This window comes from Pseudophryne corroboree, chromosome 7, assembly GCF_028390025.1.
Source record: "Pseudophryne corroboree isolate aPseCor3 chromosome 7, aPseCor3.hap2, whole genome shotgun sequence".
Taxonomy (NCBI): domain Eukaryota; kingdom Metazoa; phylum Chordata; class Amphibia; order Anura; family Myobatrachidae; genus Pseudophryne; species Pseudophryne corroboree.
The window spans coordinates 27,453,300-27,471,220 of NC_086450.1; the positions used below are offsets into that span (position 1 = coordinate 27,453,300).

Sequence of the window (17,921 nt, forward strand, 5' to 3'; positions counted from 1 at the left end):
GATTTGGAAGTTGCAGTAGCAGTGAGTGATCAGTAACTAGAAGAAAGCTCCCATCGGTCTCCGCAGGTGAGAACTGTAACTAGTGACTGCAGAGATTCTCACTCTTATCAGCAACTTGAACCTTATTGTGTGTGACTGTGACCACTGGTCCTGTATCTGTGTTTGCCGAATGCCAGTATAGATTTCCATTGTTTAACGTCTCTGCAGTGTGGCAGAAGAAGTACTGGCAGTTTTCCACCCTATGACGTTGGTATTATCTACCTGGATGGGGTCACTGCTCCTACATGCGGAGACATGGTCAGTGACACGAATCAGGATTTTGGTACTTACCGATAAATCCCTTTCTCAGATTCCACAGGGGACACTGGAGCGCAGTTACAATGGGGAGATAGTAGGCAGTAACTGGGAGCTGGCACTTTAAAACTCAAACACTGTGGCTAGCTCCTCCCCCCTCCAAGCCAGTCTACGTAAAACTGTGCCCGAGGAGAGCTGGAATAAACTAACATTAAAGTAGAGGAGGTTAACAAAGCCATGTAAACCAGGATAACATGAAACAAACTTGGAACCTATCCTAACAAAAGGTTAACCTGAACCAAACAAGCAGTCACATAGTGATCTGCAAACCGTTAAGCGAAAAAAGGAGAAAACAGCGCTGGGTGGGCGTCCAGTGGCCCCTGTGGAATCGGAGAAAGGGATTTATTGGTAAGTACCAAAATCCTGATTTCTCCTTCATCCACTAGGGGGCACTGGACAGCAGTTACAATGGGGACGTCCCAGAGCTCCCAAGACGGGCGGGAGAGTGCTGAGAGTCCTGTAAAACTGCTCGGCCAAACTGTGATGCAGAGGCCGCAAGAGCGTCAAACCTGTAGAATTTGACAAAAGTATGTCGGCCCGACCAAGTAGCCGCCCGACAAAGTAGTCATGGAGACCCCGCGGGCAGCCACCCACGAAGGCCCCACAGAGCGCGTAGAGTGCGCTGAAATTGAAGACGGAGGTTCCAGAGAAGCTGTCAAATAAGCTTATCTGATGGTCAGCCGAATCCATCGTGACAAAGTCTGCTTAGAAGCCCGGCCAACCACGGCGGGCAACATCGTATAGAACAAATAAGGAGTCGGACTTCCGAATAGCCGAAGTCCTATCCACATAGATCTTGAGCGCCCTAACCACGTCCAATGATCTCAAATCTGGAGAGTCCACCGAGAGGGCCAGAACCACAAGTGGCTGATTGATGTAAAAATAGGACACCACCTTAGACAAAAAAGACATGCGAGTACGGAGCTCGGCCCTATCAGCATGAAACACCAGGTAAGGAGGTCGACAAGAGAGAGCCCCAAGTTCCGACACCCGTCTGGCCAAAGCGAGAGCCAGGAGAAGAATCACCTTCCAGGTGAGATATTTTATCTCCACTGACTCCAGAGGCTCAAACAACGAAGATTGCAGAAAAGAGAGGACCAGATTTAGATCCCATGGTGCTGTCAGAGGGCGAAAGGGAGGCTGTATTTGTAGATCCCCCTGAAAGAAAGTTTGAACTTCCGGCAGCAAGGCTAACTTCTTCTGGAAGAAAACAGATAGAGCAGAGACCTGCACCTTTAGTGAATCCAGTCTTAAGCCTGCCGAGAAACCCGCCTGCAAAAAACTGAGAAGGCGGGCTAAGCGAAAAACTGAAGTAGAATACTCTCGACGTTCACACCAGGCCACATAGGCCTTCCAAATACGGTAGTAGTGAGATGATGTGACTGACTTTCTAGCCCGAAGCATAGTGGGTATAGCCGTACAAGGAATCCCCTTCCTTTTCAAGATGGCCTTCTCAACAGCCACGCCGTCAAACGTAGCCTGCGTAAGTCTGGATAAAGAAAAGGACCCTGTTGTAGTAGATCTTCCCGTACTGGCAGGGACCAAGGCTCGGCCACGGACAACAGGTGTAGGGTGGAGTACCAAGCCCTGCGTGGCCAATCCGGAGCCACCAGGAGGACCAGAGCGTTTTCTCTCTTGATGTGTTGCAGAACCGAGGCAACAGCGGGAAAGGATGAAAGAGGTAAACGAACTGGAAATTCCAAGGAGCCGTGAGGGAATCCACACCCGCCGCCGCCGGGTCCCTCATTCGAGAGTAATAAAAAGGCAGCTAATGGTTCAGGCGGGACGCCATGAGGTCGATCTGTGGTTTTCCCCACCGGCGGACCAACTGCCAAAACACCTGGGAATGGAGTGACCACTCTCCCGGGTGCATGTCCTGTCGGCTGAGATAATCGGCTTCCCAATTGTCCACTCCTGGAATGAATATCGCCGAGAAGGACAGAGCATACTCCTCCGCCCAGAGAAGTATGTTGGTGACCTCCCTCATTGCCGCACGGCTGCGAGTGCCGCCTTGACGGTTGATGTACGCTACCGTCGTGGCGTTGTCGGACTGAACTCTGACCGCTCGACCGTGCAACAGGTGATGTGCCTGAAGTAGGGCGTTTTATACCGTAATTCGAGAATGTTTATGGGGAGAGCAGATTCGTGGATCGACCAGCGCCCCTGAAACCGATGTTCGAGGGTCACTGCCCCCCAGCCTCACAGACTTGCGTCCGTGGTGAGGAGAGTCCAATCCCACACTCCGAACCGCCTTCCTTCCAATAGATGAGCTGACTGGAGCCACCAGAGAAGCGACGACCTTGCCTTTGGAGATAGCATCACCCGCTGATGAAGGAACAGATGAGATCCTGACCACTGATGTAGAAGACACAGCTGAAACGGTCGAGAGTGGAAGCGACCGTACGGAAGAGCTTCGAACGCTGCTACCATCTTTCCTAGAAGACGAATGCACAGATACACTGACACCCGGCAGTGTCGAAGTACCGACCTTACCAGCGACTGCAGAGACAGGATCTTGTCCGAGGAAGGAAAACCTTCTGACGGACCGTGTTAAGAATCATCCCCAAAAACAGCAACTGTTGTGAGGGGCATAAGTGAGACTTTGGGAAGTTCAGGATCCACCCATGCCGAATCAGAAGGTCCTGCGTTATCCGGATATTCTGAAGTAACAGCTCTGCCGAGCGCGCCTTCATGAGCAGATCGTGAGTAATAGCCCTGTTTCCGATGATGAGCGGGAACAGGGATCAGTACCTTTGCGGATAGAAGCTTCTGGACCGCTGCCTGTAAGGCAACTCTTCTGTCGTCGGAAACTGGTAAACCCGTGGTAAAAAAACGCTGGGGCGGTTGGGTTTGAAAATCGAGCTTGTAACCGCAAGTGATGAGATCCCTGACCCAAGCATCTGGACAGGACTGTACCCAGACTTCCCTGAAGTCCCACAGACGAGCTCCCACCCTATGGTCTCCCAGGTGGGAGGGAAGCCCGTCATGCGGTGGTAGTGGTGGAGGACTTAACCTCTGACTGGGTTGAGGCTGTGGAACCTCTGCTTCTGCCTCTACCCCTATGGCCACGCGAGACGGAAGCTCCTCCCCTGGCCTGGCCTCGAAACCTGGAAGGGGCATGAAAGGATCGAAAGGAGGGACCCCTATTTGGCCTGCGAGGGGCTGCAGCAGCAGAAGGAAGATAAGTCGACTTACCTCCGGTGGCCTGAGAAATCCAGGCATCCAGACCCTTACTGAACAGGACCTCTCCCGTAAAGGGCAACGCTTCTGCTGCTCGTTTGGACTCCGTATCTGCTTGCCACTGCCGCAGCCAGAAAGCTCTGCGGGCCGAAATTGCTAAAGCGGAAATCCTAGCACCGAGAATACAGATGTCCTTGGAAGCCTCGCCAAGATAAAGGGCTGATTCACGGATGTGTTCTGCCAACTGTATCAGCTGATCTGCCGGCAAATCGTCCCGAATACCAGAGGACAATTGCTCCGCCCAAGCTTCCATCGCCTTGTTAACCCAACAATCTACCTGCGCCGGGCGATGTAATACCCCCGCCGCCGAGTAAATAGTCTTCAAGGTGGATTCCAACTTCCTGTCCGACGCCTCCTTAAGCGAAGTCGCTCCAGGAACCGGTAGAACCGTCTTCTTGGACAGATGAGACACCGAAGGATCCACAATCGGAGAGGTCTCATAATGCGTCCTGCTATCTGCGGGAAAAGGATAGGAAGACAACATTTTTCTTGATACCTGAAACTTTGCGTCTGGATGTTTCCAGGCTGCCGTTATGAGTGCATCTAGCTCCTCCGAAACTGGAAAAGTCACCGGCAAGCATTGGTTGGTGCCAAACCTTGAAGGGCGTAAGGCGTCCTGCTCCATCTCCTCCACCTGTAATACTGAGCGAATAGCAGTAATAAGAGCCTCAATACCCTGATCTACTGGTTCAGAGTCCTCGTACACCTGATCGTCATCAGTATCTTGTAGATCTACCACCGCCTCATCTAACTGAGGCATATCATCGTCAGATTCCTGCAACACAGAGGCTAGCAATCTCTTTTTAGAAGCCTGTGTGGGGGGACTAAAGGACGGGGCTGGGAAGGGATTACAGCCCTAGAGAGCCCTTCAACTGATTTTGCCAGGGAAACAGCCCATGCTGGTTCTTGCTCCAGTACCGGGACAAGCTGTCGGTACCGGGTCGCCTCTCTATCTTCCCGAGAGGCCTTCAGTTCCCTAGTCAGCAGGGACATAACCTCTGTGAGCTGTGCTGCCCATGCAGGGGTGCTCTGGGGTTCTGATGAGGGCTGAGCAGATGGCTCTGACCCACCATCCTCGCATAAAAGGTGTCCCTGTTTTTGTGCTGCCTTGGAGCCTTTGCCTGCCATAGAAGCACCAAGCACCTGTCACCCTCCCCCACACAAACACAGCAATAGGCAGAAAGGGAGGGAGGGAGGAGGAAGCAGGAAGGAGCGCAGCCACAGCAGCCCTACGGTCTCCTGCAAGCTACTCGGAAAATGGCCGCCAGCGAGCGCTGTGCCCGGCGGAGCAGAGCGGGACTAAGCTCCGCCCCCTCCGTAAAGGCGCCAAATTCAAACTTGCTGTGCGCCTCCAGCGGGATGCCCGTGCCGGCTCTGTGAGCCGCGCTGAGCGGGGATCCGAGCGGGGGGAGCGAGCCGCGGCTGCTGGGACCAACCTAAGAGCAGGGGGAGCAGCTTGTTAGAAAAAAAATAACTTACTGTGTGAGCCACATGTTAAATAAAAATATAAAAAAATAAAATAATAGCCACCTCAAATAAAGTACAGCGCTGCTGTGCTGCTCTCCGTGGGGCGGCCCCGACACGCGCAGCATGCAGCGTTGTCCGGCCGCTCATGCTTACCGCTGCCGTGCTGCCGGAATCTTCTGCCGACGGAGCGGCCCCGATGTGCCGCACGCAGCGGTGTCCGGCCAGCTCCGGAGAGCTCAGTGTCTCCTTCAGCCGGGGCCCACCCCGAGCCGCACGCAGCTGTGATGGGACCCCGCTGGCAGCCTCCCGCGGTGCAGACTGGCGGTGGCAGAGCTGCCACTCTGTGAAGAAAGAAGAAGAAGAAAAAAAAATAATTCTTAAGAGAAAACCCAAGAGTGACCATCTCCCTTGGGCACTAAAATAAGACTGGTTTGGAGGGGGGACATAGTAGGGGAGGAGCTAGCCACAGTGTTTGAGTTTTTAAGTGCCAGCTCCCAGTTACTGCCTACTATCTCCCCATTGTAACTGCGCTCCAGTGTCCCCTAGTGGATGAAGGAGAAATGAGGGGGGTTGGTGAGTGGGACTGTGTCGACATTTACAATCTTGTCGACATCACAATGCCAACATGTCGCCATACAGCATGGACTGGAGGGTTAGGCTTAAGCTACAGAAGGGGGGGGGGGTTAGAGTTAGCCATTAGTGATACTCCGTGCCGACACTGCCGCAGGAACAACCAGAAGTCACCATCATCTGACCGCCAGACCTGGGATACACCGCTGGAGCCAGGTGAACTAACACTAGACCGTTACCAGGATTGTTCTGTTGACAATCTAATTATGCTGACATTTTATGTCGACATTTCATCAGTGTCGATGAACGTTGACGTGGTCAATGTGAACACTGCAGGCATGTCACGTTGCGAAAATGCAGACATTATTAATGTCAATAAAATATACTGAACCCAACGGAACGTAGGTGGGAAATATAAACAAACTGATACACTGTTATAAAGAAATGTAATTTATAATTTACATAACATTCTTGTATTGTAATTGTTCACCTTTAAGTATATAGAGACGTTACTGGCACAAACATAATTCTATATTAGATATAATGTATCTCTCAGTTTAATATCAGCTTCTTATTATGTAACAGGAGCTTCATCTGTTCCAGGTGCCCCAGCACCTTATCCGCCAGTGTGTTACCCTCGGCCGGAACAGGCGACTCCGTCAGCTTCTCGCTGGGGGAACTATAGAGGACACAAAAGTAGTAAATATTTAAGTTCTGTGTCCCAGGCCCTGTGAGGCGGCCCTGAGCGCTAATAAGGTGTTAACCCTTTAATCCCATGCCACTGTGACCCTTATCTAAGCATAATTTAGTAGTCTAGCCCCGGTGGCCTTGTTTCATTGTTCATGTGACACCTTAATGTACTTACTGTACCGCTCCCACCCACTGCGTCACGATAAACACGTCTCAGTGTGACATTGATAATAAATGATCAATAACCTGTCGCCTGTCCAGAGTTCCCTTTCCTGGTATTTCACCATGTGATTAATATGTAACTGAGCGGAGGTACGGTGGCCTTGTGCTGTCATACACCGTGGGACAAATGGGAATCATTTATATTCGTGATCACCAACATCCAGATTTGCAGCAAGTGAGATTATAGTGTATGAGGTGATACAACGGTGGGAATGGCCTCTACATACTGTGAGTGATGCTGATGGAGGCAACCTACTGTATATATAATATATATCATGTACAAACACCATTACAATGGCTCACAACGCTCAGCCTCACAACAATACAGTGGGCTACCGATCGGAGTGATGACAAATGCCGCAGAGAGGAACCTGCAGCGTAGATTACGGGGATCTCAGCACAAACTGTAGCTAAGTGACCTGGAGGAGGACAATTCCGTATCTACCGCGTTGCTTCCGAGATTTATACACTGTTTCTTTTTCCCCAAAATCCTTGATCCAAGCAGTGGGCCTGATTCAGAGAAGTATAAATGCCAATATTCACAGCGCATGCACGATTACCGGCTGACTGCGCATGCGCCAATATACATTATTGAAGTCATCCATGGCGAGGAATTCTTTGCAAAGTGATTAGACCGTTAGGGAGCATTTTGGGGAGGAAATGGGGAGTGGCGTCAAAAATGCAACTATTTTCAGGACGTGCCTCTACAACTGCGATCCCGTATGCAGAAAATACGGCACCAGCGTCTCAGATCTGCGTGACCATTCTGCGCGACCATAGGGCCATTATGGAAGGATCTGCAACCGCCACTGCGTGTTTGTATGCAGCTGCTTGGATCTGCAAAGCCGCCGGTGGGCACCTCAATAAACTTCCAGGCGGCTGCAGGGGATTAGTGTAGTTTTGCACATCCGCTGCATACACATTGCCAGCTGCGAATGCATTAATGAACATCGCTGAATAATCAGGCCCAGTGTAATATCATATAGCAAATTCTGCTCCAATTCCATGGAATTCTAGCATTATAAAAGCCTCCCCCCCCCCCCCCCCCCCCCAAACTCATCAGTGGCTGCCGTTACTGGGGGGATGCCGCCTGTGTGTAATGGAACGTGGGGTGTGTAGGTGCTCTTTCTGTCCTATGGCTGGATCTGGGAACTACTGTATGTCACTACAATGCAGAGACGTGAAGCAGAGTAGAGATTAGAAAAAAGAACAGAAGCGCTAATAGATTCCTTGTTAAAAGAATTTTTATTTTTATTTTTTATAGCTATTACTAAATAGCTCCTTGGCTTACCTATATATCTAATTATACATTAAAAAGTTTTACTTTCTATATGTTTTAAAAAATCTGTCCAGTTTAAAAAAACAACAATAACAAAAACAATAATAACACATTCACAATTAGATACTCTGCTCAGTGCGATGAGATAAACAGTTAAATACAGATGGATCACACTTTTTCCTTTTGATGTTGCAAGGTAACCAGCCTCAGGATTGATACATAATTACTCATTCAGTTTATGCTTAGAGCCTTTCAGGTTTTGTAACTGTGTTGAGAAATAATTTTTATACACAGTTTCTTATCCAGAATGTAGACTAATATTCACAAGTCCACGCTCTTATAGACTGCAAAAAAATCTTAACTTTCAGATGCATTGATCCATGTGTACAATCTCAGTAGCTGTTCCTTTTCACTTGGAAAGTATGGATGATTTTAATACACAGCAGCAATGAATAGGTTGCTTGTAAGTTAACGTGCAAAGCCAAAGTATGAGCTTCATTCACGGCAATAAAGAGTTTTTACAGCTCAGCTGATGTTTTTAAAGCTGATTAAATACATAGCATCGACCACTTAATTGCTCATAGATTAGCAAATGGACATATTGGAGCTTTACTCCAAACGGTGATAGAAACTTTTTCTGCACCTCAGCTGATTTTATAACATGGCCATGTTTTATAAAGATAGTTACCACATAACCTCCTGGGTTCAAGTCCTTTTCACTCCCGACTCTGGTGCTCGAATGCCTTTATAAGAGCCTTATCCGGAGGTCTTTGGATGTTTCCCAGCGTAATGAGGCAGATTCGTGGTGTAGTTCTCATAGGTAAGTAGGAACCAAACGATGAGACGCGTTTCTCCGCCTACAACACTCAGCGGCTTCCTCAGTCAGATATTTTAAACTCTGCCGCTCTGCTCGTTTTTATCCCCGGCATCTCTCGAGTGCGCCTGCGTGCACTGCCTGCGCTCCAAGCCTCATTTGCCGTCTCACGGCTGTGGATCGTTTGGCTGGGCTAGCACAGTGTGCTCAATCACGCTCCAGATTCCATTGCTATACGGACATTTATCAGCTGTTAGTAGGACTCATTTGTGTCCTCACACGTATTTCAGTCCATAGAACTTATAATAAGGCTTTTGCTCATAACGGGTTGTAGTATTTATAAACATCTCATATAGACAATTAAATGCCGGTACTCAGAGCAGAGTCTTGATAAATTTTAAACCAAAAAATGAAAAGATATATATCTAAAAATATACATAGAAATAACTATAAGACCCATTCTCTAGCTAAACTCATATACACTAGAGAGTTAATTTTAAAATGCTCAACACAAGAACTATACAAAAAGCAAGTGGATCAATTGTTTGATTCATTTTTAGAACAAGGTTATCCCAAAGAAGTTCTAATTAAGGCCTTGAGGGAAGTGGAAGGAATGGAAAGAAGTGCATTGCTGAGTATGGAGAGAAAGAACTTAAAACCTATACATAAAAAGATGGATATAGTAAATGGGGTTAAGGAAGATAGATCATCTTTATTCATAACAAAGTTTAATAATTATTCACATGATATTAAAAAAATAATCAAAAAGAACTCTGAACTTTTGAAGCTGGATATAGTACTTAGAAAGACAGTTAACCTTGAGGGGAAAGTAGTCTTTAGGAAGTTGGACAATCTGAAACAAAGATTAACTACTAGTCATTTTAATCAGAGGAAGTTAGAGCATACACAGGTAGGGAATACTTGGATACCCATTAGACCCTCAGGCTTTCACAAATGTGGGAGCTCCACGTGTAATACGTGTATACTATACATACGGATAGAAAAACTACCGAATTTGCTTCAAACCAGAGTGGGGAAAAAGTTCAAATAAAAAGTTTCATAAACTGTAGATCTAAGTTTGTGATTTATGTTGTCCAGTGTGGTTGTGGCAAACAATATGTGGGGCGCACAACCAGGATGCTCCATACTAGATTTATGGAGCACTGGAGAAATATAAACAAAAACGTGCGAACACACCCTCTGTCCAACCACACTGCACATTGTGATCTCTATACACCCAGCAATATTAAAGTACTGGGTATTGAACATATTAGATGCACTGCACGTGGGGGAGACAGGTTTAATACCCTATGTCGTAGAGAAGCATATTGGATATTTAGATTAGCCACGTTAGTCCCTGATGGCCTAAATGATACGGTTGAGTTGAATCATATCAGTTAGAACATGGTGATATGATTTATTATGTAACATCTGTTAAATGGGGGGATAGAGCCCATGAAATAAGCAGTAAGCAGGCTATATGTGGTAGCACCAATTATCATAGAAGGGTAGTACTGATGTATTATACACATGTTATGTGTGTGTCTATCCTATATGTATATGTAAATGTAGTGTTCCTAGTGTGTTATGCTAGACAGAGATCTATATAGATGAGAAATAACCCTGATATTAGTTTGTATATATATTTACTCTGGATTTGTTAAATAGATCTAAATATTATAATGCAGTGTATATGGTATTGAATACAGTATGAAGATCTAGATGAAAAATATGTTGCAAAGAGTGTCTTAAAATAATGCATCCAATACTAGAAAATTATTGATAAAACAAAATATATATACTGATAATAAATAAATCAATAATAAATAGTACTATATTGGTATATGTCGTGCCCTCCTCCTTTTTTAATTTGAACTCTCTAGTGTATATGAGTTTAGCTAGAGAATGGGTCTTATAGTTATTTCTATGTATATTTTTATATATATATATCTTTTCATTTTTTGGTTTAAAATTTATCAAGACTCTGCTCTGAGTACCGGCATTTAATTGTCTATATGAGATGTTTATAAATACTACAACCCGTTATGAGCAAAAGCCTTATTAGAAGTTCTATGGACTGAAATACGTGTGAGGACACAAATGAGTCCTACTAACAGCTGATAAATGTCCGTATAGCAATGGAATCTGGAGCGTGATTGAGCACACTGTGCTAGCCCAGCCAAACGATCCACAGCCGTGAGACGGCAAATGAGGCTTGGAGCGCAGGCAGTGCACGCAGGCGCACTCGAGAGATGCCGGGGATAAAAACGAGCAGAGCGGCATAGTTTAAAATATCTGACTGAGGAAACCGCTGAGTGTTGTAGGCGGAGAAACGCGTCTCATCGTTTGGTTCCTACTTACCTATGAGAACTACACCACGAATCTGCCTCATTACGCTGGGAAACATCCAAAGACCTCCGGATAAGGCTCTAACAAAGGCATTCGAGCACCAGAGCCGGGAGTGAAAAGGACTTGAACCCAGGAGGTTATGTGGTAACTATCTTTATAAAACATGGCCATGTTATAAAATCAGCTGAGGTGCAGAAAAAGTTTCTATCACCGTTTGGAGTAAAGCTCCCATATGTCCATTTGCTAATCTATGAGCAATTAAGTGGTCGATGCTATGTATTTAAACAGCTTTAAAAACATCAGCTGAGCTGTAAAAACTCTTTATTGCCGTGAATGAAGCTCATACTTTGGCTTTGCACGTTAACTTACAAGCAACCTATTCATCGCTGCTGTGTATTAAAATCATCCATACTTTCCAAGTGAAAAGGAACAGCTACTGAGATTGTACACATGGATCAATGCATCTGAAAGTTAAGATTTTTTTGCAATCTATAAGAGCGTGGACTTGTGAATATTAGTCTACATTCTGGATAAGAAACTGTGTATAAAAATTATTTCTCAACACAGTTACAAAACCTGAAAGGCTCTAAGCATAAGCTGAATGAGTAATTATGTATCAATCCTGAGGCTGGTTACCTTGCAACATCAAAAGGAAAAAGTGTGATCCATCTGTATTTAACTGTTTATCTCATCGCACTGAGCAGAGTATCTAATTGTGAATGTGTTATTATTGTTTTTGTTATTGTTGTTTTTTTAAACTGGCCAGATTTTTTAAAACATACAGAAAGTAAAACTTTTTAATGTGTAATTAGATATATAGGTAAGCCAAGGAGCTATTTAGTAATAGCTATAAAAAATAAAAATAAAAATTCTTTTAACAAGGAATCTATTAGCGCTTCTGTTCTTTTTTCTAAGAGTATTGTGGTAAGGGGGTAGAGAAGCCCCCTTTATTTACAGTGAGCTGCTTTTAGATTCTTTAAAGCGAATGAAGTTTAAAGGGTTAAAAACACTATAAGACATATATACGCATTAATTGTAAATTACTAATCAGCGCCAGGGGGTCACTTTGTTGTGCCTTCTTTTTTGTTTGTTGTTTTATAAGAAAACGTTCTCATCCCAGGCAGTGTATTGGTAATTTAAGATGACGACATTGAAATGTTTAACTGATAGAATGGAGAGGAGAAACATGTACCTTAAAGGGGCAGGAAACAGACCAAGTGAGATCATTAAAGATAATGAAGGCGGTGATATACATAGGTTATTTAATAAATTAGAGAACCTGTGCACTGCTGAAACTAGGCATTGGTGGGATCAGGTGACTCTCCAAAAATATTTAGATGGTGATATGGGGGGTCATTCCGAGTTGTTCGCTCGCAAGCTGCTTTTAGCAGCTTTGCACACGCTAAGCCGCCGCCTACTGGGAGTGAATCTTAGCTTATCAAAATTGCGAACGAAAGATTAGCAAAATAGCGAATAGACACTTCTTAGCAGTTTCTGAGTAGCTCCACACTTACTCGGCATCTGCGATCAGTTCAGTGCTTGTCGTTCCTGGTTTGACGTCACAAACACACCCAGCGTTCGCCCAGACACTCCTCCGTTTCTCCAGCCACTCCCGCGTTTTTCCCAGAAACGGTAGCGTTTTTTCGCACACACCCGTAAAACGGCCTGTTTCCGCCCAGAAACACCCACTTCCTGTCAATCACATTACGATCACCAGAACTAAGAAAAAACCTCGTAATACCGTGAGTAAAATACCTAACTGCATAGCAAATTTACTTGGCGCAGTCGCACTGCGGGCATTGCGCATGCGCATTAGCGACTAATCGCTCCGTTGCGAGAAAAAAATACCGAGCGAACAACTCGGAATGACCCCCATAATCCCAAGAGGCTTGAGAATTCTAAAAAATTCAACCTTTGGAGAGGATCCTAAATTCACCAATGACTGGAATCAAATCTTGGATGCATGTTCTAAGAACCTTATGAAATTGTTGATTAAATATAGAGAGGAAAAAGTCCAGAACCTACAGGTCGAAATAGAACAGACACAAAACTTGTTGAAGGATTTTGAGGCACATCCAGAGTATAAAAATAGAGATCTAAAAGTAAACAAAAAAATTGAGGAGTTTGAACAGACTCTTATATACAGAAAAGAGCAGAAAATTAATAGAGATAGAATAGATTATGAAAAAGGAGAGGTCTATCGATATAATAAGAAAAATAAAGGCTTCAATACCCCGCAAAGGAATACTGGTAGACAGCAGAATACATCAAATAGGTATGTCAAAAACAGGTTCAGAGAAAGTAAACCCCATTTTCAGAAAACAAGGAATCCTAGACAGGAAGTGAGATATGAAAATAGAAATAGATTTGAAGGGAGATATGAGAACAGAAACAGATTCGAACCCCTCTCCCAGGAATCAGATCAAGATCAAGAGACTCCAAGGTGGAGAAATAGAAATAGAAATATGTATAGGAAATCAGAGACAGATGATGATGTAGAATCTCCCTATAATAGATCTTTTTTAGAGAAGCGCCAAGTGTCATTTTGGGAAAATACAAGGGGCCAACTAAAAAGAACAAGAGAAAAAGATCAAGGGGATCGAGAGGAGGGAGGGGAAAATCCCACAAAAAAATAAATGTATTCGGTAGATGAGACCCAGGAGAGAAATAAAGGGGTCTTTAATCTATCCTCAAGGAAATTAACTGGGGAGGAATTGAGACTCCTGGAGAAAGGTTTGAATTTTGCTCCTGCAAGCAGGCCAAATTTGTTTACCCTCTTTGTAGATTTGAACAAATATGTTCGAACTTTAAGCTGTAAACGGTATTTTGCCCTAAAAGCCTTGAAAAAAATCCAACACCTGTGGTACTCCTATTGTACTAGATGTGGAGGATCAAGAGGCATTGGATATATTGGAAGATCTCCAAGATGATTGTGGCGAACGAGCACATTCTGAATTAAAATTATATGATATAGGGAGGTTAAACAAATTTAAAGAAAAATCAGAATTTTATCCTCTCCAATATAAGGGTCCTTATATCGAGAGCTTCTATAACAGTACCTTGGAACAATTCAGGAAACTATGTGAGAAGGCGGACAAAGGGAATCTGAGGGATAATTTACAGATGGGAGAGAGAAAAGCCCTTAAAACTCTCTATTCTGATGTAAATATAATAATTAAGCCGGCTGATAAGGGCGGGGGAATTGTGATCCTAGACGTGGAGGACTATTTAATTGAAGCCCATAAACAGCTGGGCAATAGTCTGTTCTATGTCCGTTTGGATCACAATCCCTCCGCCCAATATCAAAGGGAACTTAGAAATCTGCTTGACGATGCTCTGTGTGGAGGTGTAATATCAAATGACACGTTTAAGTTTCTTTATAATACACATCCTGTCACTCCCACCTTTTATTATTTACCCAAAATTCACAAGTCACTTACCTCACCCCCAGGTCGTCCCATAATTTCTGGTGTTGGGTCACTTACGAATAATTTATCTTTTTTTGTTGATAGTTATTTACAAAGCCACGTGGGGAAGCTGAAGTCGTATATTAAAGATACTAAGCATTTCTTAAACTTAATTAGAGGTGTTGAATGGAAAGAGGGGTACTCATTTATAACTTGTGATGTAGAGGCCCTCTATTCCAATATTCCACACGATCAGGGAATAGAGGCAGTGAAATTTTATTTGGATGGAGATTTGGAGATGCCTGTCTCCCTACGTGGTTTTGTCTTAGATTCTATTGATTTTATTTTGAAACACAACTATTTTTTGTTTGACACCAAGGTTTATTTGCAGACATGGGGGACTGCGATGGGGACGAGATTCGCGCCGAGCTTTGCCAACCTATACATGGGGAGGTTTGAGGAGGAGCATGTGTGGGGGGGAGGGTTCGGCGTGAGTCTCGTCCTCTACGGCAGATTTATTGATGATTTATTTATTATTTGGGATGGGGACTCACAATCAATTGACACGTTATTTCACAGACTAAACCAAAATAAATATGGTCTGAAATTCACATGTAGTCAAAATAGGACCAGAATTAGTTTTCTGGATATTGCATTGTCAACGGTGGGAGGAGAAATTATAACGGAAACCTTCATTAAGCCGGTAGATCAAAGCAGATATTTGAACTTTAAAAGTTCTCATGCAAAAACATGGAAAGTAAATATTCCGAAGGGGCAATTTATTAGAATCCGGCGTAACTGCTCAACACAAGAACTATACAAAAAGCAAGTGGATCAATTGTTTGATTCATTTTTAGAACAAGGTTATCCCAAAGAAGTTCTAATTAAGGCCTTGAGGGAAGTGGAAGGAATGGAAAGAAGTGCATTGCTGAGTATGGAGAGAAAGAACTTAAAACCTATACATAAAAAGATGGATATAGTAAATGGGGTTAAGGAAGATAGATCATCTTTATTCATAACAAAGTTTAATAATTATTCACATGATATTAAAAAAATAATCAAAAAGAACTCTGAACTTTTGAAGCTGGATATAGTACTTAGAAAGACAGTTAACCTTGAGGGGAAAATAGTCTTTAGGAAGTCGGACAATCTGAAACAAAGATTAACTACTAGTCATTTTAATCAGAGGAAGTTAGAGCATACACAGGTAGGGAATACTTGGATACCCATTAGACCCTCAGGCTTTCACAAATGTGGGAGCTCCACGTGTAATACGTGTATACATACGGATAGAAAAACTACCGAATTTGCTTCAAACCAGAGTGGGGAAAAATTTCAAATAAAAAGTTTCATAAACTGTAGATCTAAGTTTGTGATTTATGTTGTCTAGTGTGGTTGTGGCAAACAATATGTGGGGCGCACAACCAGGATGCTCCATACTAGATTTATGGAGCACTGGAGAAATATAAACAAAAACGTGCGAACACACCCTCTGTCCAACCACACTGCACACTGTGATCTCTATACACCCAGCAATATTAAAGTACTGGGTATTGAACATATTAGATGCACTGCACGTGGGGGAGACAGGTTTAATACCCTATGTCGTAGAGAAGCATATTGGATATTTAGATTAGCCACGTTAGTCCCTGATGGCCTAAATGTTACGGTTGAGTTGAATCATATCAGTTAGAACATGGTGATATGATTTATTATGTAACATCTGTTAAATGGGGGGATAGAGCCCATGAAATAAGCAGTAGGCAGGCTATATGTGGTAGTACCAATTATGATAGAAGGGTAGTACTGATGTATTATACACATGTTATGTGTGTGTCTATCCTATATGTATATGTAAATGTAGTGTTCCTAGTGTGTTATGCTAGACAGAGATCTATATAGATGAGAAATATCCCTGATATTAGTTATATTTACTCTGGATTTGTTAAATAGATCTAAATATTATAATACAGTGTATATGGTATTGAATACAGTATGAAGATCTAGATGAAAAATATGTTGCAAAGAGTGTCTTAAAATAATGCATCCAATACTAGAAAATGATTGATAAAACGAAATATATATACTGATAATAAATAAATCAATAATAAATAGTACTATATTGGTATATGTCGTGCCCCCCTCCTTTTTTAATTTTAACTCTCTAGTGTATATGAGTTTAGCTAGAGAATGGGTCTTATAGTTATTTCTATGTATATTTTTATATATATATCTTTTAATTTTTTGGTTTAAAATTTATCAAGACTCTGCTCTGAGTACCGGCATTTAATTGTCTATATGAGATGTTTATAAATACTACAACCCGTTATGAGCAAAAGCCTTATTATAAGTTCTATGGACTGAAATACGCGTGAGGACACAAATGAGTCCTACTAACAGCTGATAAATGTCCGTATAGCAAATGGAATCTGGAGCGTGATTGAGCACACTGTGCTAGCCCAGCCAAACGATCCACAGCCGTGAGACGGCAAATGAGGCTTGGAGCGCAGGCAGTGCACGCAGGCGCACTCGAGAGATGCCAGGGATAAAAACGAGCAGAGCGGCAGAGTTTAAAATATCTGACTGAGGAAGCCGCTGAGTGTTGTAGGCGGAGAAACGCGTCTCATCGTTTGGTTCCTACTTACCTATGAGAACTACACCACGAATCTGCCTCATTACGCTGGGAAACATCCAAAGACCTCCGGATAAGGCTCTTATAAAGGCATTCGAGCACCAGAGCCGGGAGTGAAAAGGACTTGAACCCAGGAGGTTATGTGGTAACTATCTTTATAAAACATGGCCATGTTATAAAATCAGCTGAGGTGCAGAAAAAGTTTCTATCACCGTTTGGAGTAAAGCTCCCATATGTCCATTTGCTAATCTATGAGCAATTAAGTGGTCGATGCTATGTATTTAATCAGCTTTAAAAACATCAGCTGAGCTGTAAAAACTCTTTATTGCCGTGAATGAAGCTCATACTTTGGCTTTGCACGTTAACTTACAAGCAACCTATTCATCGCTGCTGTGTATTAAAATCATCCATACTTTCCAAGTGAAAAGGAACAGCTACTGAGATAGTACACATGGATCAATGCATCTGAAAGTTAAGTTTTTTTTGCAATCTATAAGAGCGTGGACTTGTGAATATTAGTCTACATTCTGAATAAGAAACTGTGTATAAAAATTATTTCTCAACACAGTTACAAAACCTGAAAGGCTCTAAGCATAAGCTGAATGAGTAATTATGTATCAATCCTGAGGCTGGTTTCCTTGCAACATCAAAAGGAAAAAGTGTGATCCATCTGTATTTAACTGTTTATCTCATCGCACTGAGCAGAGTATCTAATTGTGAATGTGTTATTATTGTTTTTGTTATTGTTGTTTTTTTAAACTGGCCAGATTTTTTAAAACATATAGAAATAGGGATTTTTGTTTACTTACCGTAAAATCTCTTTCTCTGATTCCATCTGGGGGACGCTGCGCCATTACTTGTGGGTTAGAGGTGTGTGGTTGTGGAGTTTGGCACAGA

General features: G+C 43.4%; 1 protein-coding gene across 2 annotated transcripts in view; it reads right to left on the minus strand.

Annotated features, from left to right (window-relative positions):
- Positions 1 to 6,065: 6,065 nt before the first annotated feature.
- The window catches only part of CFAP221 (cilia and flagella associated protein 221), a 202,711-nt gene continuing 190,855 nt past the window's right edge, over positions 6,066 to 17,921 (minus strand). For both annotated transcript variants that reach the window (XM_063932818.1, XM_063932817.1), the window contains exon 24: positions 6,066 to 6,310. In XM_063932818.1, coding sequence (XP_063788888.1) covers positions 6,184 to 6,310 — 127 coding nt within the window. In that variant the 3' untranslated portion in view covers positions 6,066 to 6,183. The remainder of the gene's footprint in view (positions 6,311 to 17,921) is intronic.